A 23,511-nucleotide genomic window follows, 5' to 3' on the forward strand; every position below is an offset into this window, starting at 1 on the left:
GACCAGATGGCATTCACCCAAGAGTTCTGAAAGAACTCAAATGTGAAGTTGCGGAACTATTAACTAAGGTTTGTAACCTGTCCTTTAAATCGGCATCAGTACCCAATGACTGGAAGTTAGCTAATGTAACGCCAATATTTAAAAAGGGCTCTAGAGGTGATCCCGGCAATTACAGACCGGTAAGTCTAACGTCGGTACCGGGCAAATTAGTTGAAACAATAGTTAAGAATAAAATTGTCAGACACATAGAAAAACATAAACTGTTGAGCAATAGTCAACATGGTTTCTGTAAAGGGAAATCGTGTCTTACTAATCTATTAGAGTTCTTTGAAGGGGTCAACATACATGTGGACAAGGGGGATCCGGTGGACATAGTGTACTTAGATTTCCAGAAAGCCTTTGACAAGGTCCCTCACCAAAGGCTCTTACGTAAATTAAGCTGTCATGGGATAAAAGGGAAGGTCCTTTCATGGATTGAGAACTGGTTAAAGGACAGGGAACAAAGGGTAGGAATTAATGGTAAATTCTCAGAATGGAGAGGGGTAACTAGTGGTGTTCCCCAAGGGTCAGTCCTAGGACCAGTCCTATTCAATTTATTCATAAATGATCTGGAGAAAGAGGTAAACAGTGAGGTGGCAAAGTTTGCAGATGATACTAAACTACTCAAGATAGTTAAGACCAAAGCAGATTGGGAAGAACTTCAAAAAGATCTCACAAAACTAAGTGATTGGGCAACAAAATGGCAAATGAAATTTAATGTGGATAAATGTAAAGTAATGCACATTGGAAAAAATAACCCCAACTATACATACAACATGATGGGGGCTAATTTAGCTACAACGAGTCAGGAAAAAGATCTTGGAGTCATCGTGGATAGTTCTCTGAAGATGTCCACACAGTGTGCAGAGGTGGTCAAAAAAGCAAACAGGATGTTAGGAATCATTAAAAAGGGGATAGAGAATAAGACTGAGAATATATTATTGCCCTTATATAAATCCATGGTACGCCCACATCTCGAATACTGTGTACAGATGTGGTCTCCTCACCTCAAAAAAGATATTCTAGCACTAGAAAAGGTTCAGAAAAGGGCAACTAAAATGATTAGGGGTTTAGAGAGGGTCCCATACGAGGAAAGATTAAAGAGGCTAGGACTCTTCAGCTTGGAAAAGAGAAGACTAAGGGGGGATATGATAGAGGTATATAAAATCATGAGTGATGTTGAGAAAGTGGATAAGGAAAAGTTATTTACTTATTCCCATAATACAAGAACTAGGGATCACCAAATGAAATTAATAGGCAGCAAGTTTAAAACAAATAAAAGGAAGTTCTTCTTCACGCAGCGCACAGTCAACTTGTGGAACTCCTTACCTGAGGAGGTTGTGAAGGCTAGGACTATAACAATGTTTAAAAGGAGACTGGATAAATTCATGGTGGCTAAGTCCATAAATGGCTATTAGCTAGGATGGGTAAGAATGGTGTCCCTAGCCTCTGTTCGTCAGAGGATGGAGATGGATGGCAGGAGAGAGATCACTTGATCATTGCCTGTTAGGTTCACTCCCTCTGGGGCACCTGGCATTGGCCACTGTCAGTAGACAGATACTGGGCTAGATGGACCTTTGGTCTCACCCGGTACGGCCATTCTTATGTTCTTATGTTCCAGCTTCCTGACTCTGACCTGGGCAGGGGGCAGGGAAAGAAGGTGTGGCGGGGGAAGTGTGCTGCTGCCCCCGGGACTATCCTGCCCTTGCACTGCAGTTTGGTGGGGGGAGGGGCAACGCCCTTCATGTCCCCAACTCTGCCCATGGGCCTAGGGCTTCTGCCCCACAGGGAGCACCAGGGCTCAGGGCTCCAGGGCTCAGCCCCCCGCCTCCCAGCTTCAGCCCTGCAGGGGGCTCCGGGGATCGGGGCTTCAGCCTCAGCTTCAGACTTCAGCCTTGGTGGGGGTGCTGGCCTCGGGCTCTAGGTTTCAGCAGCGGAGCCCCGCGGCCCCCTTGAAAGAGATCATGGACCCCCATGGGGCTATAGATCCCCAGTTGAGAACCACTGGATTAAGGGAAACGTAATGGCCAAAAATAGTAATAAGTAGGTTAAGGTAGTGTTTTGTAAGGTCAAGAACATTACATTAAATACAATTACAGTAAAAATAAGGCACTGATATATGAAGATTCATTAATTGCAAGGCATGTGATTTGTTTTTACTGCTACACCTGATCTGAGAGTTATCCTCTCAGTCTGATTCATCAACATGTTCTAGGGAGAATGATCTCCAAAACTGTGATAAGGCCAAACTGACCAAGAAACTGAAGAGCCAGTAAAACTCAGTTACCCAATCACAGTTGATTTGTGTGATGTTGATGCTGTATTTTAAATCAGAAAACTTTCAAATTTCAACTAATATTTGGTTATATTCACCTACTCACGTTAAGTAAACTGACCTTACAAAGCATGGGTTCCTTGCCTGTGATGCTTCTGAGTGTATTTTTTCAAGGACACTGAACAAGCAAAAATAGTGCTATTAATGCTGAAATTGCCAAAATGTGCCTGAACAAAATCAGAGCAAAAATTTCCAGTGTGGACTCTTGTCTGGTCATTTCAGGACTGCTCAATTCATGTTTCTAATAAAGGAATGAGAAAAGGGTTTTAAAAAAAAGCTCTGCTTAAAGGCCACACATTATATTTAAGCCTAGAGTATGAATGACTTTTATTTGAAGATGTTTGAAGCGGTGTTGCAGAACTTGTGTTGCTATGAAAAAGCTAACACTGGTTGTATTATAAGTGAATCATTTCTTTCACATGATGCCAGATGCCAGCACTGTTGTGAGAGTAACAGAAACATATAGTCTAGGTACTGTAATATTGTTATGTTAAAGGTTGATTACCATTATATGGCTGGATCTTGGACCGAGAAGTTACTACAGCCTTGCTGCAAAAATGGAACTTGCCCTTTGCTCTTCTCCCTGCATTTATTGCTCTTTTCAAGCTATAATTACAATGCTTTAGTCATGTGCAAAGGGAAAATATGTCCTCTTAAGTTCATAGAAAATCCCAAAGAAGCTTTAAGAACATGCTTAGGGCTTATAAACTGCTGAAATTTCCTCAGACGGGACAACAATCAAAAGTTTCATTTGCACTTTATATGGAAAGTCAGACATGAGAGTCATGATTGATACATGATTCGATAACACAAAAGAAAGTACCAGATCATTAGAGATCCCCCTTATAGAATCCCATGCTGTGACCCAAAACTTTTACCTTCATGCAAACCACAACTAGTAGAGAAAATCAGGTATACAATCTGTGGCACTGGTCTGGAAGAATGCAGACCATACTAGATCCTGACACACCAGATTTTGTCAAGTTCCATCCAAAGGGCAATGGGTGGGTACATAAAGAAGGTCAGCATATTTTAAAGTGGTTTGTAGACCAGATTCCTCAAGAAATCTATAGGGAGCTTGATAGAACTATGCTTCACAATGATGGCAGTTATATCAATCATATTGATTACCTACTGATTCAAAATCTAATGCCTCAAATTGGAATGTGTTTACAAAAATGAAGTATCACTGTTAATGTTATGCATTTATTACATAGTGGTTATATAAGTATTCAAGACAAGTTATTTAGTAAAATTTATTAAATTCATTGGAAGATTTCAGTTTGAAAAAAATAAATATAATAGGTTATATATCTTCAAAGGGGTTTCCACACAGCCTCTAATTTTGTGCCTGCAATTAATTGTGGGAACTAATTATAATATTTAGATGTCTAACAGTTGATTTGTGGTCACAATTAGATGATTAGATGTGAGGACATCATGACCTGCACCAGTAATTTTGCACCCTCAATTGATTGTAAGCGAAAATTTAGTCAGTGTTCAGTAAAAGAAATGTGGCCCAAAATAAGGCCTTGTAAGACTGATTTTTACCATGAAGACTGACAGGTCCCACTTTATAAAATCAATATGTTCATTGACCGTTCTTCTTTTGGTATTAAAATGATCTTTAGTTCTTCTTTATGGACTGCCCTGTGGGTGCTCCACTTTAGGTGTCTTGGCGCCCTGCACTTATAATCAGAGATTTGTAGTAGCAGTGCCCCAGTTGAATGTGCGTGTCAGCCGTCCCCCGCCGCTCTGAGCGGCTACCTCGCATGCACAGCCAACCAATCCCCAGTTCCTTCTCTACCGCCTTTGGCTTGAGTCGGAGCAACAGCAGCACCCATGTCTATTTCGTAAATAGTTTATATTCCCATCTTTATCCTTTTTTGTCAGTTTTCTTCCATTTTCCCGTCATTTACCCACTTTAAAAAAAAAATTTACTTTGCTCTCCCTCCCCCCCCCCATCCCCGCCACTGGTGGGTCTCCACCATCAGTGACTGAACTATGACCGTTTTCTGTAGACCTCGACCTTCTCAGGCATGCCAGGTTCCCCCAGCTTTAAACGGTGCCTGACCTGCAGACTATCAATTCCTGTATCGGATGGTCATGCTCAGTGCATCCGCTGTCTCGGGGAAACCCATGTACCACAGAAGTGTCCACGCTGCAAGAAATTATCTGCCAGGACACTGAAAGCCAGAGAACCTCCAACTAAAATTACTAATGATGGAGAAATCCCTGAGGCCAGCCTCCAACCCAGAGTCCAGGACTCCTCCTGGCCAATGGTCTCCAGCAGCAGCCTCAGGCAAGGGCTCCACACAAACCATGTCTAAGGATCCTGCACCTGAGAAGGCGACCAAACATCGATTGCAGTTATCACCACAGGGAGATCCCCCTAGAAAGAAGCTATCTCCTGGCCAGAAATCTGCCCTGGTACCGATGGCACCAAGAACCTCGGACCGAGAGGCACCGGGAATGTCCAGTACCGAGACATCCCGAGGACCCAAGGCACCGACATGGCCAGGCTCTCACTCAGGTGCATGAGCTAAAGCTGAGCTCCCTATCTCGGCACTGACAGTACAGAAGAACGCCTCTTCATCGGCTAGTGTAATGGCTCCACCTGCTGCATATACACAGCCTAACAAGACCGCTGCACTGTCAGAACATAGTACACTGCCATCCACGGCACCAAGCTTCCCAGTACCAGAACCCTTTACCAGACAGGCAGACCTGGCAATCTCCTCCACGCCAGGAACCCCTTCTCTTCGGCAATGACGGTACCCGTCAGACCAGGACCGAGCCGAATAGGCACTCCTAGTGGATCTGCACTTCCACTATCTAGTGATGAGGATGAAGAGAATCTTTATACCCCTTGTCATTCCTCCCAAAAACCATGACCCTCTCACCAACAGCCACCTATGCAAGGGCAAAGCTGGCAGGCACAGCCATGGATGCCACCGCCTGTTATGCCACCCAGTTAGCCATACTCGGACACATTGGGCAATCTCCAGAGCCCAAAATCTTAAATCCCCCAACCCACCAACATCAAGGGCCACCCAGTCCCCTTCACCCACGAACCCACCACCATCGGAGGCCCAGGAAGAAGAGGGAGAAGAGCCAGAAGAGGCTCCTGAAGGCAACACACTGCCACTCACCCATATTTCATCCTCGTCCCTGGACGAAACAATTATGCCACAGCCTCCCACCACAGGAGATGACTTCAAGTCCTTCCAAAAGAGTTGCAGAATCCCTAGACATCTCTTTAGCAGAGCTGCCAGAGACCCAGCACAAACTTATTGACATCTTGCAGGCATCACCATCAGCAAAGATAGCTCTGCCCATCAACGCTACTATAATGGATCCTGCAAAGACAATATGGCAGACACCTGCCATTGTCCCACCCTCCTGTAAACACTCAGACAGAAAATATTATGTACCAGCGAAAGGGGCTGAGTTCTTATTTACTCACCGGGCTCCAAATTCACTGGTCATAGAGGCAGCAAACCAAAGGGAAAACAGCACTAGTCAAAAACCACCCCTTATGACAAAGACTGGAAAAGGCTTGACCTCTTTGGATGCAAAGCCTGTTCCTCGGCCTCACTGCAATTTCGCATAGCAAACTACTCTGCTCTGTTGGCAAAATGCACTTACAACTCATTTAATGAAATTACATCTTTTATTGAACAAATGCGGGAAGAATCAAAGGAGCAATACAAAGCTAACATTGTGGAGGGCTCCTTAATTGCCAAAACAGCCCTGCAGGCCTCCCTTGATTCCGCTGACATGGCAGTTTGTTCTATTGCCACATCCGTGGTCATGCATTGAGCATCATGGCTCCACTCTGGATTTCCTAGGGAAGTACAAGCCAAAGTTGAGGACCTGCCCTTGTGGGGGGGGGATGAAAACTATTTGTGGAACACACAGATGCATCTCTACATACCTTAAAGGACTTGAGAACCACCACAAGAAAAAACAGAGCAGATTTTATACCCAAAGCACTACAGACAAATGAGTGCTGGAAATTGTCCAGAAGGTTTACTTTATCCCATTTATTTCTATTCCCCCTACCCACCCACCTTCCCCATCCCTCTTCAGGGACCCCTCTCACAAAACCCTGTTGAACCAGGAATAAACTATGTCCTGCAACTAGGTGCCGTGGAAATAGTACCATTCCAACACAGGGGAAGAGGGTTTTATTCCTGTTATTTTCTCACACAGAAAAAGAACAGTGACTGGAGACCCATTCTGGATTTATGCAAACTTAACAAATTCATAAGGACACAGCACTTCAAAATGGTTACCCTGGTTAGAGAAAGGAGATTGGCTCTTGTCCCTCAACCTACAAGACGCCTACTTTCATGTCACCATTCATCCAGCACACCAACGGTTTCAGCGCTTCACACTAGGCAATCAGTATTACCAATACGAGGTACTATCCTTCAGCTTGTTGACAGCCCCAACGTTATTCTCCAAAGTCCTAGCCGTCGCCGCAGCTCACCTCTGCAGGTTAGGGGTAATGATCTTCCCATACTTGGACAACTGCCTCATAAGAGCACCAACTCAGCAGATGGCAGTACAAGTTACACAAACCACTATAACCCTCTTCACCAACCTTGGGTTTCAAATAAACATCCAAAAGTCCACCTTGGTCCCTGTCCAGCAACTAGAGTTTATAGGGATTTATCTCGACTGCCTCTCAGCACAAGCGAGATTACCCCAATAGCGATTCCTCAACCTAACCAGGCTGATGATAACAATGTCAGACAGCCCCCAAACATCCGCCAGGACCTGCCTACAACTCCTTAGGCATATGGCTGCTACAATTTATGTAGTCAAACATGCCAGACTGCATATGAGATGCCTACAGGTCTGGCTCCGCACCTGCTATATATCACACAAGCATTCCCTCTACAAACGGCTCACTATGCCCCGCAGAGTGAAGGACTCCCTCAAGTGTTGGATGCAACCGCAAAACATCTGCTCGGGATCCCATTTCAACAAAAAGCTCCCACTATAACAATCACCACAAATGCCTCCCTCGTGGGATGGGGAGCCCATCTGGACAACACCACCATCCATGACGCTGGACCCCAGCAGAAACCAACCTACAGATAAACCATTCTAGAGCGCCAAGCAGTTAGAAAAGCATGCAAACACTTCCTTCACCTTATCCACAACAATACCATCAAAGTCCTCATGGACAACACAACTTGCATGTTTTATATAAACAGACAGGGCAAAGCTCGATCATACCCTCTCTGCATTGAGTCACTACTCCTTTGGCAATGGTGCATATCCAACAAGATAGACATTTCTGCAGCTTACCTGCCAGGACTTCAGAACACCACAGCAGACCATCCGAGCAGACACTTTTCACAAACCCATGAGTGGGAGATAGACTACCCAACCCTTGAGTATTCAACCAGTGGGGATTCCCTACTGTTGATTTATTCGCAACAACTCACAATACAAAATTGCTCCCGAGAGGGGCTCGGACACCACTCACTGGGCGATGCCCTCTTCACAAAATGGGAAGCACCACTAATGTACATGTCCCTCCCCTCCAACCCCCCCGATTCCTCTACTGAGCTGGGTTTTACACAAAATCAGACAGGACAAGGCCAGGCTCATGGCCCAGACAGATGTGGTTCCCATACTTAATACAGATGGCAGTGAAACTTTCTCGAACCCTTCTCAACTTCCTCACCTCCTGACACAGAATGGCAGCCGTGTCATTCAGCCCAACCTAGTAGTTCTCTGCCTCAAGACCTGGTTACTCCATGGCAACAGGGCTGGATCAGGATTACTCTGAAGAGGTTAAAGACATTCTCTTGAAAAGTCGCAAACCAAGCACAGGCAAAACACATGCTTCTGGGTACATTTCTGCACCTGGTGCAAGGCTCACCATATGTTTCCTTATTCTGCCTCTCTACCCAGAGTCCTGGACTATATATTATGCCTAAAAAAGGCAGGCCTCTCCAATAGCTCCATAAAGGTACACATAGGAGTGATCACCTCACTACATGATAAGGTAGATGGAACCACGATCTTTGCTCATCCAACAACTAAACAATTCTTAAAGGGCATGACCAACATCTACCCTCTCCTAAAACACCCTATTCTTATATGGGACCATAACCTCATGCTGTATACCCTCATGGGCAACCCCTTGCGATTTGCTCATTGCTACATCTATCAATGGAAGGTCTCCTTCCTTATCGCAATCATTTCTGCAAGAAGAGTAGGGGAGCTAGGGGCCCTAATGGCACACCTGCCGTATACCACATTCACGCTGATCCTCTGGGCTAGAGAAGGAACTGGGGGTTGGTTGGCTGTGCATGCAAGATAGCCACTCAGAGTGGTGGGAGATGGCTGCCTTGCATGCGCAGCCAACTGGGGCACTGCTGCTACAAATCTCCGATTATAAGCACAGGGTGCCAAGACACCTAAAGTGGAGCACCCAAAGGGACAACCATCTCGAAGAACCTCAGTTACTGCACAGGGTGAGTAACCTTCTCTTTTATTATGGACAAAGTTATGTATATTAGAGAAATGATAGCTCCAAAAGGAATTTGCTATAATATCAGTTGACCATCTCTTGTACATTAATATTTACATCCAATCTAAATGGAATACTGACAGAAATCATGACAATATTTTATCCTCACATACAAGATTAAATGTTTCTGGGGATACTGGATTCAATTTTAAATCTATTACATTTCAGTTCAAAACTGATGGATGGGATTCCCTTTTCACGGGGTCCCAGTTTGTCAGCAATGTTAAAACCTAGTTTTCCAAATGATTAGCAGTATCCTTCTTTTTTTGAGGAAGAGTTAAAAATTAAGATATAATAAAAACAGAATGTAGACAGAAATTACTTTTCTTTTCTTTTTTAAACTGTGCTCCTGCATGTCCAGTAGAGGGAGCATGTTAACTAACATAGTATTTTCCCAGAACTGTGCATGTTTTCCTCACTGGTGTAAATTAAATACAAGGAAACAAATCTAAATTCTAGTTTAAATGGCGGGGAGGGGAGGATATGTAAAACAAATAGGAAAATACAAAATTGGTAGAAAAAAATGGATATTTTTCAAACTTCTCAGAAGATATTGCAGACAATAAAATATTTAAGCACTAAAAGTACTTCGGTGTCGCTATAAATGTTCTGTATTAACTCAAATTCAAGTATAAATTGCTAACTCAAAGAAACATACACTAATTCAGCCTGTTCCTGTGTTCCTTTCCTTAATTTCAGTGGTAGTTCTGCCTACATGAAGAGGACTACAAGATTAGGAACTGAAAGTAGCTAGTAAACTGTTTAGTACTAACTTTCATTTAGTCCTCAATTATAATATATCACTGAGAAAATGCTGGTATACCTTTGTTCCCAACTGCATTGAATTCCAGTATAGGTACCTTCATCATACAGGAGGAAATTCTATCCCTATTGAAATCAATGGCGTAATTCCTGTTGACTGCAGTGGCACTAGGATTACACCCATGGGTCCCAGCTGCAATCCACACTTCTAATAGTTAGATGCATGTTGGAAAAAATCTAGCAGCCTCTTCTGTGGGCACATTACACCCCAAATGCAGCAGATACAGAGCACTTCTGTTTTAAAGGAAGAGTCCAAGAAGTGGAAAACCTCCAGAGCCCTCTTGTTTGCTGCAAACCCATGTTGTGTTTCAGCTCTTGTTGCAGGAGTGCACACACTGGGTTTGTGACCAGTCTGGGACATGACAAGTGAGTCCATCAACAGGGTGAAAACCTTATCGGGAAGGCGATGGCAAAACAGCTAATCTCTACTGTAGCCCATGATAATTACATCCACAGCCTTGCTGTGCAAAAGTCCTATGTTATATCTTCATGCTGTAGGGAGGGAAGGGTTCTGTTCCCTTCATCCTCAAAATATGTCCACAAATCCTATTTACTCAGTCTTTGCGTAGGGAATTTCAACCATTGTGCTTTGGCTTCATTCAGGTAAGGTTCCCTGAAAGTACTGTTTATAATTTCCTTGGAAAAAAATTATTTTATATATCTTAATTTGTAGTCAGTCTGAGAAATATCTTTACACTTTTAGCAAAAGGTGTCTGATATTTTTCAATAATTTTATAATTAATTTTAAAACTGTTTAAAGATGTTTGTCCTAAAAAAAAATTCCTCTCTTTGTCTATAGACCAGGTTATCAAAAATCCTTATGATTAAGAAGGAGCACATCAAGCAGTTAAGGGAGCTGAACACAGAAGCAGAAAAGCTGGTAAAAACATGTTATTTTTTCAGTTCTTGAATGGGTTTTGATATCCTGTTTTATAGGTATCTGCTACAATGAAAAATAATCTTCATACAAACAGAGACAATAGTACTAAAAATCAATGAGGAATAGATTATCATGTGGTTAAAGCACAGGTCTGGGTTCTATTTCCGCCTGGGTTCCGCCTGGGTTCTATTTCCGACTTTATACAAATCAATATGGTCAAAATTTTCAAAATGTATTTATCTTTAAATACAACTTCCTGAGCTTACAGAGGCTGCCTAACTCCACACACAGTGATGATCTGGAAGAGGCACAGCAGCTCCCATATAAGCTTTAACCTAATGGTCAGGGTACTCACATGTGATGTGAGAGACCACTGGCTTAGGTCACCCCACTGCCTGATGGAGAAGAGATTTGAACAACTATCTACAACCTCTCAGGGGAGTGTTCTAACCACTGGACTGTGGGATATCCTGATGTGGAGCTATCTCATTCTTGCCTGTTGAAATTGTTTCATCTTAGCTAAATAATTAGATATTGACTGGGACAGAGAGCAAGTGAGAATGGTTCTGTAGTCCAGTGGTTAGGGCACTTGGCCGAACGGTGGCAGATCCCTGTTCAGATCCCTTCTCCTCATGAAGCAGAATGTGGACTTGAACTAGTGCTCTCTTACGTTCTAGGTGAATACCCTATATGTTGCCCTATAGGTTATATGGGAAGGCCTCATTCAGCTGTTTTGTGTAAATCTAAGCAGCCTCTGAGGACGCCTTCCAGATCAGGCCCAGCATCTGAGGTACGCAGAGGGCTGAGGTTACACCATTCTCATAAGCATCTCTCATTTGCTAGCTTAGGCAGCTCCCCACCTAGCATGCTGGCTTTTGTAAACCACATTCTAGGCCACCTATCACTCCAGTTGCATTGTGTAGGGAGCCTAGACATCTAATTCAGGCTTTGGTGATCACAACGTTATCCCTATGATTAGCTAGGTGCCTAAAAGTTACAATGCTGAGCACTGCAATGCTTAATGCCAAAGTCCCTTTGGGGACCCAGACCTAAGTGCTTAAAATTTTGCACAAAGCATTTAAGGTTTTTAATATGGATAAAAGATTGCTTCTCTCTGCCCCCTTCCTGCCCCATGGCCACCTGTGGGCACAAGTACGCTCACTCTCTCTCCATTCTCTGCTTCCCCATTCCTGTGTCCACCGTCCCCTTCTCCTACCCCACACCCACATCTCATTCTTCAGTGCTGACATTATTATTTCACTCTCCTGTGCATTAACTGTGCTTTCTCATAATTTTTTTAAAGAAAATTGTTTCTGCTGTACAGTTTAATCATTAAAATCTATGCAGCTATAGCAGAAAGGATTAAAATAAATTACATATAAAGTTTGTCACTATTTTTAAATCTAATGCTGAAAAATATACCGCTTTTTAAAGTTTGTTTTAAAAATTTAACTAAAAGTCTGACACTTATACAAAAATAAACTATAAAAGCCTTCTCTCATTACAAGAAGGTGACTGCCTTAAAATATGAACATAACTTAAATACTAAATCACAAATTAAACTTAATGAGGACAGAAGAAATGAGAGGCATCAGAAGGAAAATAAAGAATATTGGGACAAACAAAGAAGCAGCAGGAGGGAAGGGGAGCAAGGATATATATTCAATTTGATATATTTAGGTCTGTTTAGCCTAGATAGGGATATGAGATATTTTGAATCTCCTCCGCTATTCATTACTTTGTAAATAAGCCTCTTATACAGTAACTTTTGTGAAAGTTCATGGCTATTCTGATAAAACTAAAGGAGGTGATACCTTTCCAGTGGGCTACGTTCTTAGTCTGTCTTCAGTCAGTTTCTGCCTTTAAAATAGATTTCATTTAATCAAAAATCTTTTCTCAAACACTTGCCACTCTTGAACATGACCAAAATAATATACAGATTTAAATACTTTTGTGAATTATTTGAAGCCTTTATCAATTAGCTAATTTTGATATAATAATTTTTGGTTAAAGTGAAACAGAATGACATGGTGGGTTTTGGTTAAAGGGGAATCCTTTTGTACCATGTTATAAGTTAGTGACCAGTTTAATATATAGTAAGTGGAACTGCTTAACCAAACTCAAAGCAGGTCCTAAATGAGTACATTAGTGTCTGGCAATAATACTAGTTTCTAAATGACACAATGCAAAGGGTTCCTTAACAGGGGTTACTAATGCACACAACTGTACATTTTTAGTTTCATTGTTTTGAAGGGAACAGTTAGTTGTATCTGCCACAGTTATCTAAACAATACATAAGCCACTTAAATTAATTTAGCTAAGTACATTAATGGTTTTCAACCTGTGGTCTGCAGACCATTAGGTGTCCACAGACTATGTCTAAGAGGTCCACGAAAGGTTACTGTTACCATAGAACAGTAATTTTCAACGTGTGGTCTGCAGACCCTTGTGGGTCTTCAGACTATGCCTAACATCTCCAAAGGGGTCCATACCTCCATTTGAAACTTTTTTAGGGGTCCGTAAATGAAAGAAGGTTGAAAACCACTGAGCTAAGTTATTTGTATTTTGGAGAAATAGTAGAACAAATGTGGGTGAAAAGGATTGGTGTATAAATTCTTCTACTTAAAATTGCACAAGAAGGACAAGATAAAGGTGATAGTAGTCAATTAAGGGAAGCATCTAGACAGTAAAGTGCAACTTTAGTAAATACAGCTGTATAGTGTTTGTGATTTATAAACTTCATATGCTTTATTGTCTTCTCCACAGAAATCCTATTCTATGCCAATCAGTATTGAGTTTCAGAGAAGATATGCAACTATTGTTCTAGATCTAGAACAACTGAATAAGGATCTAAACAAAGTTTTGCATAAGGTTCAACAGTACTGTTATGAGGTAATATGTTGCTAACCTCTTAGTTTATTTGTGTTGTGTTTAACATATAAATAAGTCAATTGAAAAGTCATATATAGAAAAAGACCATTTAGAGACAAGTGCCAAACTTTAAGTAACTGGGGTCGTATTTGCTTTCACCTCTTTCTTTCCGAATATCAGTAACTCTCACTGATTACAGTGGACAGTTTTGGTTAAAAGTATGAGGGCCTGGTTATTTCTGCAGGCTCTTCACTTATGAAACTCCCTTTAAAGTTGATTACCAGTTCACACACACAACAGCTGTAGAATCAGAGCCTGAATCTTTACTTCTAATTATATCTGTGTAGCTTGCTCCAGAACAAGGCCTCCAGCCTGCAGACCAGCCAACAGATCTGAGGCGCCGATGTGAAGAAGAAGCTCAGGAGATAGTTAGACAAGCAAATGCATCAACAACAGGACATCTTTGTGTGGAAAATGAAAACCTGACAGATCTAATCTCTAGACTTACAGCAATATTACTGCAGATTAAGGTAAATTGTTTACTAAAAATTTCTAATGTTTCCTCTCAAATAATAAACAAAAATTTAAAGCCTTGGCAACCCATAGGCATCAATCAAATTTCTCTCTTGAACTAAGTCAAAACATAATTGTATTTGAGAGAAATTACAATTATGTAGTAGAATTGTAGATTAAATTCTAAATTTGTTTCTTAATTTTCTCTAGTGTCTAGCAGAAGGAGGTGACCTGAATTCCTTTGAATTTAAATCACTAACAGATTCATTAAATGACATCAAGAATTCAATAGATTCTTCTAATATCAGGTATTAACTTTTAATAATGATACATACATTTTTTTCCTACATGCATCTTTCATGATTAGCTATTCTTAACACACTTCAGAGGTTAAATGTTTCTGTATTTATATAATTGTCTAATTCTGCAGTTCTTATAAGAATAGTCCTATTGAAAAAGGCTACCTAACTTCTCTAGATATGAAAAGAATATTAAAAATTTATTTAAATCGATCCAGTATAAACTAGAATCTCCTTTGCCATTCAGTCTTTCAAAATGTACGTTTAATTTGGACAAGTAATTATTGATGTATGTAATTGTTTTTAAAGAAGATTTAAATTAGGGCTGTCAAGCAATTAAAAAAATTAATCACGTGATAATCCCACTGTTAATAATAGAATACCCTTTAAATATTTTTGGATGTTTTCTACATTTTCAAATATATTGATTTCAATTACAACACAGAATACAAAGTATACAGTGCTCACTTTACATTTATTTTTATTACAAATATTTGCACTGTAAAAAACAAAAGAAATAGTATATTTCAATTAACCTAATACAAGTACTGTAGTGCAATCTCTTTATCATGAAAATTGAACTTACAAATGTTGAATTATGTACAAAAAATAACAGCATTCAAAAATAAAACAATGTAAAACTTTAGAATCTACAAGTCCACTCAGTCCTACTTCAGCCAATCACTCAGAAAAACAAGTTTGATTACAATTTGCAGGAGATAATGCTGCCCACGTCGTGTCTACAATGTCACCTGAAAGTGAGAACAGGCGTTCTCATAGCACTATTGTAGCCAGCATCGCAAGATATTTACGTGCCAGATGCGCTAAAGATTGATATGTCCCTTCATGCTTCAACCACCATTCTAGAATATATGTGTCCATACTGACGACGGGTTCTGCTTGATAACGATCCAAAGCAGATCTGACTGATGCATGTTCATTTTCATCATCTGAGTCAGATGCCACCAGCAGAAGGTTGATTTTCTTTTTTATTGTTTCGGGTTCTGTAGTTTCCGCATTGGAGTGTTGCTCTTTTAAGACATCTGAAAGGATTCTCCACACCTCGTCCCTCAGATTTTGGAAGGCACTTCAGATTCTTAAACCTTGGGTCAAGTGCTGTATCTGTTCTTAGAAGTCTCACAATTGGTACCTTCTTTGCGTTTTGTCAAAACTGGTGGGTCATCATTCGAGACTGCTATAACATGAAATATATGGCAGAATGCAGATAAAACAGAACAGAAGACATACAATTTTCCCCCAAGGAGTTCAGTCACAAATTTAATTAAGGCATTATTTTTTTAACAAGCATCATCAGCATGGAAGCATGTCCTCTGGAATGGTGTCTGAAGCATGAAGGGGCATATGAATGTTGAGCATATATGGTACGTAAATACTTTGCAACGCCAGCTACAAAAGTGCCATGCAAACGCCTGTTCTCACTTTCAGGTGATATTGTAAATAAAAAGCAGTCAGCAGTATCTCCCATAAATGTAAACAAACTTGTTTGTCTTACCAATTGACTGAACAAGAAATAGGACAGAATGGACTTGTAGGCTCTAAAGTTTTTTACATTGTTTTGGTTTTGAGTGCAGTTATGTAACAAAAAAATCTACATTTGTAAGTAACACTTTCACGACAAAGAGATTGCACTAAAGTACCTATCTGAGGTGAACTGAAAAATACTTCTTTTTATCATTTTTACAGTGCAAATATTTGTAATCAAAATAATAATATAAAGTGAGTACTGTGCACTTTGTATTCTGTGTTGTAATAGAAATCAATATATCTGAAAATGTAGAAAAACATCCAAAAATACTTAATAAATTTCAGTTGGTATTCTATCGTTTAACAGTGCGATTAATGTTTTTAATCGCAGTTAATTTTTTGAGTTAATCGCATGAGTTAACTGCAATTAATCGACAGCCCTAATTTAATTTTTCTTTTAATATTTATCACTTTTTTCCACTAGTAAATGTATTTTAAATTCTCTAAAGCATAGAACACAGTACAGTGGTAGCATTCTTTATTATAGTAGTTTTTTCTCCTTTGGAAAACCTGCACTCTTAACTAAACTTCACTATAAGCAGAATTACAAATCACACATTGCAGTGGATTTAAATAATTTGAGGCTTTCCTTCTTTATACTTCATCATCAGAAACCACTGTATTCATATATTTCCATGAACTCAATCATGCAAAGGCCAGTGTATAGGTTTTCTAAACTTTTACTACTTCCTATTTCATACCTTGGCTTGAAGACAGTTGGTGTTCATTATAGTCATGTTCAGGTGTGATAAGTTAATAAATTGAGTCTTAAAATGTAAGATTTAACCATTCTTTCTTTTCTTTAGTTGTTTTCAGAATAATGTTGAGATCCATGTTGCACACATTCAGAGTGGCCTGAGCCAGATGGGAAATTTACATGCCTTTGCAGCCAATAACACCAACAGAGACTGAAAAAAGCTGTCTATTTCAAGTGTATAGCATGTAATTCTGTGAAATCCTCTTCCTTTACATAGGCTTCACCAAATATCCTAACTTCGGGAAGATAAGGGAAAAGAAAACCTCTAAAAAGGCCATTTTAGGTAAACTGTACTGCTTCTTAAGAAACCAGCATTACTGGCCTGCGTACATTAGATTTTGCCATTTGTTATATACATACAGTAGTTTTACTAAGAGCTAACTTCTATTAGTAACTGCATTTTTTATTTTAAACTGAAAGTATATGCATATGCTTTCATACAATTTCAACTAAGAATATATCAACTTTATTTTTTAAAGTTTGGGTAAATTCTGCCCAACTCATGCAGATGACTTTACTGATGTGTTGAAGACAATGAAGAGGAAATGGTACAAATCAGTGGCTGTCTGGCAGTCCTTTGTTCTTGAAAGCTACAGTTCTAGTACCTGTGAGTCACCATCTCAGACTTTAGTCTACAATGTGGTGAAGCAGTATGTGTATTCCTGACCTTAAGAAACAGCAGCAGAATATGGACAGAAAATAAATGAGAGTGAATAGATATTGTACACTTGGATACTGGCTGCTCTATAAATCAGTTAATATCTTTTTGGAATGTTTAATTTATCATAACTTATATAAGGAGTCTAATGAAGGAATAGAAAAACATAACTGCTAAATTCCCAGGAACATATGTGCTATGGCTTTTTCCCTCCATACAGGGCAAAAGGTCCTGTAATTGATATTTTATACAAATGACTGATAACATATTGGTTTTCCATTTTTTATTGTTTGCACAACTTTCAACTTAGATAACTGGTTATTCAACAATACCCAACATATATAAATAAAAAGATTTTGATAACAAATGAGATAACCAGTGTTGTGAACTGTTTTTAAAAAATGCCTCCAAGTGTATTCTGGAATGTTAATCTTGTAAAAAGTGGTTATTGGATTGTTTGTTTAATAGTCTTGTAAAGCTTCAGTGTAATAAATTGTTTCCAGATTTGAATTTTCAGAGATAGCTGTAGAGATGTTTTGATTCTTTTGGATGCCTCATGAAATGAGGTCTTTTATATGTTAATGTATAAAGAGAATGTAAACATTATTTTCAATTTTGGAATTTTGTATAGTTTAAAAAAATGCTTCTGTATTGTGATGGTATTGTGCCACTGCAAAACTTTAGTGCAGAGTTTATATTTAGCTAAATTTGTTCTGTTAATTAAGAAATCCATAAATCTTTTACTCTCAATTACATTTCTAATTCTGAATAAATTGACCTATGAGAGTTGATATATTTTACAAAAATGCAAATTTCTTGCACATAAAGGTAGGTCTAATTTCATTTGAACAGAAAAAATGTTGATAATTAATTTATAAAAATGCAGCATTTTGTTTGCTTGGCAAGGTGTGTGTTTTAGGAGAGATTTTTAAAACTACAAGGGAAATTACAGAGGAGTACTAAGTGGTAATCCCGATGAATTGCACATGAAAATCTACAAATCTAAATCTAAATTTCTCATTTTATGAGGATTTACCCTAGAATATTTTTATATGCTTCCCCTTTCCCCCCTACTTCCCCGTTACTTTGTGGTGTTATCTTCCATCTGGTAAAGTGTCCTCTGCCAGAACCAATCAGCCACATTCTTCGAATTGATAGTAGGGTTTAACCACAAGGTGCTCAGTCTTTCCCACTGCATCAAGGTACTTACTGACTGATGTCAGTGGGACTACTTGCATGCTTGGATCAGGACTTTAGTATACTAAATATCAGGCTGCCAAATAGGCAATGTCTACATAATATAGATGCTCTTATCAAATATAAAGAGAGACATATTTTCATCACAATACCACAATCTTATCTCTGAGTGATGATAGCATTTTTATATATTATCTTGATTTTGATGTCGAAATATGTTCTTTCAAAGAATACAGAAAATATCAATTGAAAGTTGTTGGGTTTTTTTTGTTGAATTACCTATAATTGCTGTGGGATGGAGTAATATGTTTATTGTAATAGGAAAAACTGTATAATATCGATTTTTATGGTAAAACTATGCATGTGCACTTGTATTTGGAGGTTGAACAATGTGTGTACTTAAATGTGAACTTAAATGAATTTTGTACATTGCTCTTCCAAAAGGATGTCATGTTTAAATCTTGAGATCACTAACGTAAGAATAATATTTATGTAGGATCCGATTGTTGTATTGTGATGAAATATGCATCCTAGAATTCCCCCACAATCATTAAGAAATGATAGTGCCTCTTCCCTGTAGGGTTTTGAGGTGGTCATGTGTTGTTGGGGGCTCTGGCCCTAAGACCCACCACACTTTCCACCACTTTAAGTTCTCCCTGCAGCAGTGGAACAAGTTAGTAGTTTGGAAGGACTCACCCAGTTTGCTTTATACCTTTTATTTTTATTCAATTTTCAGGCAGTAATGATCCCATTTCAATTTCTAGTCTTCCTCTTTCCCTCTTCTCCATTGTGGGATTGCCTGTGCATTGAAGCTTCAACCCTCTGGGTCCTCCAGTTCAATACCTCTGCTGGGCTGTCTGTGCCCTCCACTACAGAGAGTACACGGCAGCAGAGAAGCACCCACGCTCAGTCAAGGCCAACAGAGCCACATACTTTCCTTCCTTTGCATGTTTTTATACTATAGCTGCAAGGCTGATAAGGCAAAACAGAGGAAGAAGGTCCCAAAACTAAGGGGAAATATCTGCCCTCCAAACAGAATTTGAAGCTGGGCTTCTCCTACTCTTCTCTTTAGTGGACCTCATGCGATGTGTATTGGAACAGCAAGTAACACTAAAATGTTAAGTTAAACCACAAGGAAATCTCATAAGTTACAGGAACCATCACTGGTACCAAAGGGTGGTACAGCAGTTGCTCCAAAGATGAAAGATGTAGTCACCCTTTTAGAAAGGGACTTATGCCCAAAAGATCCCATAGTCCATGAGACTAAGGGTAGTCTGTACAGTTTCCCAAGCTTTGTAAGCAGCTAAGCAGGCATCATTAGCAACATGGATCAACTTGACCAAGGGGGAGTGGTATTCTTCTGAGTTCTGCCCACTTAAGACTCCGAAGTGAAATGCCACTTAGATCATGCAAATGTTCAAAATATTATTAGGTGGCCACTGCTGGGCTCATCTTCCTCTCAGAGTGACTCAGATTACCTGCTGGTCTCCTTGGGCTTAGCTCACCCTTACAATTACCTTGCAGGGCTTTACTGGATCCCCTTGCTTGACTTCTCCTTGGTGGGACTTGGATGCCCTGCTGTGCTCTGCAGGATTAGCTATCCATTGGTAATGCTCAGATTATTTCCTGGGCCCCTGCTTTTTCCCTCTGACTTGTTGGAACCACAGGTCAGACTGTGGGGTAAATGTAGGGCTTATCTAAAGAATTTAACTGTATTGGTTAGAAAGTGAAATAGTTGCAACCTTTAATGTGGAAACCAATAGCAATAGAAAAGTGCTTATTGATAAAGCTTGTTTCAGTAAATGTACTGAAATTTAAATATTGGTATAACTGCATCTACAATAGGGGGTTCAACTGATATAAGTATATCAAAGAGTCTATGCACCGTTTTTGTACTGATTTAATTGTAGTAGTCCAATATAGTTACATCAGTACAAAAAGTGCATTCAAACCAGCCCTAAGTGGTGGTACTCTACCAAGTGCAGTCCACTCCTGATGCCAAAAAAGTTGTCTTTCCCAGTACTGCAGATCTTCATATGACCACCTCTCTCTTTTTCTTACATGCTTTGACCAGCAAGGAAATAGAAATGTTCCCATTTAAATTGTCATCTTTGGACATCTGAATTAACACCTAAATGAAATTAAAACTAAATGAAGTGAAAGAGCTCTTAGAGCTATTGTTTCAGGCTTTCTGACATACTCAGGTAGGCGTTACTGCTTCAGTTTACATTTAGTTCACATTTGGAAAAATATCTCTTCAGTCATGAGGGCTAGAGTTTTTTTTCAAGAAAGCCTAGATTCTGGGGCACAAAATAGTCAAAATTTACTGGGTCACCAAGCCTCTACAAGCCCCTAATTCAAGCCCTGAGTAAAAGCCTCATATCTTTCAAGAAGAGCTATACCATGGAGTGACAATCTAAAGACCAAGAATTAGACTTGTCATTGATAAAGATCTGCTTGGTGGAAACCAAATAGCTTGGTTGCTTCCAAGTAGCTTGCTTGGTCTACAAGTCTGATTCTCACTTTATGTACAAGAGGTTCTAGGTTCAAATGCTTGACAACTCCTCTTCATTATGCGTATCGGTCATGTTTATCTCATTCCATCCAAAACACCAGGGCCTCAGCCTCAAAATGGCCCTTCCCAAGACAATTAAATCCTGCTTCACTTGGAACACTCTGGATGATCTGGTGGTCCCTTCTGGCCTTAAACTATATGACTGTGCTTCTGGGAAGTCCATTCCCTGAGGAGAATCAAGACTCACTCTACAAGGCTCCTAGGGGACAATGAACAGGAAATGTGGAGGGCATGGATCATGGTATTCATTCATACATTTATTGAACTCTACAAAGGAGGTTTCTCTTCTTTTGTGGAGGAATCCATTTGGGTACCAAATAATTGCTTAATTTTAAAAAGTGTCTTATGAAGGAATTTATATATTTTATTCTACCTTAATGAAAACAAAATTAATAATTCTGCTTTACTTCTTCTCTCCTCACTTACGTGATACACTGTTACCTTCCACTTGCTATTGGATGGGCTGTATAGTAGAATGGAAAATTTCTTACCCAGCAATTTCCTTTCTTGTAATTCCATCTCAATCTGACCTATCCTAGCAGTTGTCTTGATTGCCAGAATGTGTTTTAGGTTTCCAGGCTGTTATGAAATTGTGTAAAGGTAAGTGCATTATTGATTATGTTAATATTGTGCTTAGCTATCTTGAGTATCTCTGCAGCTTTGGAAGAACTCTTCTGGTGGCAGGAAGTGAGGGACAGATTTTATTCCTGGAGCCTCTGACAAAAAAAACTTCAGAATTCTGCAGAAAAAAGGCTTAGTCCATTCATTATGGATTCTGGGGGATACTACTACTAGAAAGAAATGATTGGGTAAGAAATCTTCCATTTCTTTATACTTAATAAAACACACACTAGTCTTATCATGTGGGAAGTATAAGTTTAATGATGTCCTTACCTACTCATTTAATTACTTTTAAGTGCCTGGGCTTTCTAAATGATGTGAGAGGTTACTATAATATTGTCACTTAGCAATTGTTACTGGTATTTTAAACAAAGTTAATTGATTTTGAAATTTCCACAGATTTTTTTTGATATCCTTCATTTTTTCCTGCTAGGTAAGTAAATGAAGACCATTTCAAATAGATGGAATGCATGTGTTATAAGATTACTAAATTGAATTAGCTCTGTTGCCAAAACTACTAATGGCTCCTAAAGAGACCTGCCTCACTCAGTGTACATTGTACAAAGCATGTTACTATGGAACTCAGGCCTTGGTCCATACTGGTTTCCAGCCATGAACAGCCAGCAAAAATCTCTGTTAGTGTAGATGCTATAAGCCACAATTTTCACCCAGGTGGTTTACCCCTGCTTGAAACTGGGGTACATTGTACCATTGTAAATTGCTGTTTATAGTAGCTTTACCTGTGTAGCCTCAACTGGCAATTTATTTTTAAATCAAGATTGAATGTTTTTCTAAAATATATACTCTGGTTCAAACAGGAATTATTTCAGGGAAGTTCTATGGACTGTTACACAGAAAGACCAGATGATCACAGATGTCCCTTTGGCCACAGAATCTGTAATCATTTACATAGCACAGCTACACTGGCGGCTGGCCATCAATGTCTACAGCCAGGACAAATTACCTATGTAAACAAAGTAATCCCCTCAACAAATATCTCTAATAATGCTCTGTAATTACACACGGCTTTTCCATCTGTAGGTTTCAGAGTACATTAGAAAGATAAGCATTATTTTAATTTGGCCCAATTAGGTACAGAGATTTGAAGTTGTTGCATAAGCAGTACCATGGTCTAGTGGATAATTATGGGTCTTCAAACTGATTTCTCAGGATGTGTTACTAACTCTGCCACCACCTGCATGTGTAGCCTTTGGCAGGTCACTTAAAAATGTAGACCCAGGTTCTCTGTTTAGCAGGACTACCACATGTCACAGCAGAGGAGCAAGAGAGTCATCGGAGACAGTTGTGACTTCTTGATTCCCTGTCTAGTTCTCTGCTAGCCCCAACCTCAGTGTAGTTTAGAGCAACCCAGGGAACTCTAAACTATGCCACATAGCAGTAGTTCCCAAAGAGTCATCAGCCCTCCAGGGTTCTTTGGAATGTAGCATGCTACAGAAATACTGCCTCCCCTTGGTCCAAGAATGGGATTGCCATAGGAGCTATCTACACTGGCAACAGAGTTATTAGGGGTTCCCCCACAAGAGGGTCATCAAGGCCTCTTTGTGCCAAAAGAGTGGTGGCAAAGCAAAGGGGACAAAGTGCAAGAGAGACTCTAGCCCTTCCTTTATTCCTCACTTACTCCAGCAGGTAAAAATGAACCTTGTGCACAGTCACCCTAGGCCAGGGGTGGCCAAACTGTGGCTCATGAGCCACATGTGGCTTTTACCATTAGAATGTGGCTAGTGGAGCTTCCCCCCCATCCCCCCAATTCTCCACCTATTAGACTGAGAAGGGAGCTTGGGACCTCTGCCTTGTAGCAGGGTGGTGGGGTAGGGGATTCTGC

The 23,511-nt window shown here is 39.9% G+C and overlaps 1 protein-coding gene across 3 annotated transcripts in view; it reads left to right on the forward strand.

The window, feature by feature from the left end:
* Positions 1-17,791, forward strand: part of LIN9 (lin-9 DREAM MuvB core complex component) — a 67,810-nt gene extending 50,019 nt beyond the window's left edge. For 2 of the 3 annotated variants that reach the window (XM_045008542.1, XM_045008543.1), the window contains 5 exons: positions 10,552-10,632; positions 13,399-13,524; positions 13,851-14,033; positions 14,227-14,324; positions 16,667-17,791. In XM_045008542.1, the coding sequence (XP_044864477.1) occupies positions 10,552-10,632; positions 13,399-13,524; positions 13,851-14,033; positions 14,227-14,324; positions 16,667-16,772 (594 nt within the window). In that variant the 3' untranslated portion in view covers positions 16,773-17,791. The remainder of the gene's footprint in view (positions 1-10,551; positions 10,633-13,398; positions 13,525-13,850; positions 14,034-14,226; positions 14,325-16,666) is intronic. The other variant, XR_006577706.1, reaches the window with a different exon arrangement.
* The last annotated feature ends 5,720 nt before the right edge of the window (positions 17,792-23,511 follow it).

This window comes from Mauremys mutica, chromosome 3 (genome assembly GCF_020497125.1).
Source record: "Mauremys mutica isolate MM-2020 ecotype Southern chromosome 3, ASM2049712v1, whole genome shotgun sequence".
NCBI classification, from domain to species: Eukaryota; Metazoa; Chordata; order Testudines; family Geoemydidae; genus Mauremys; species Mauremys mutica.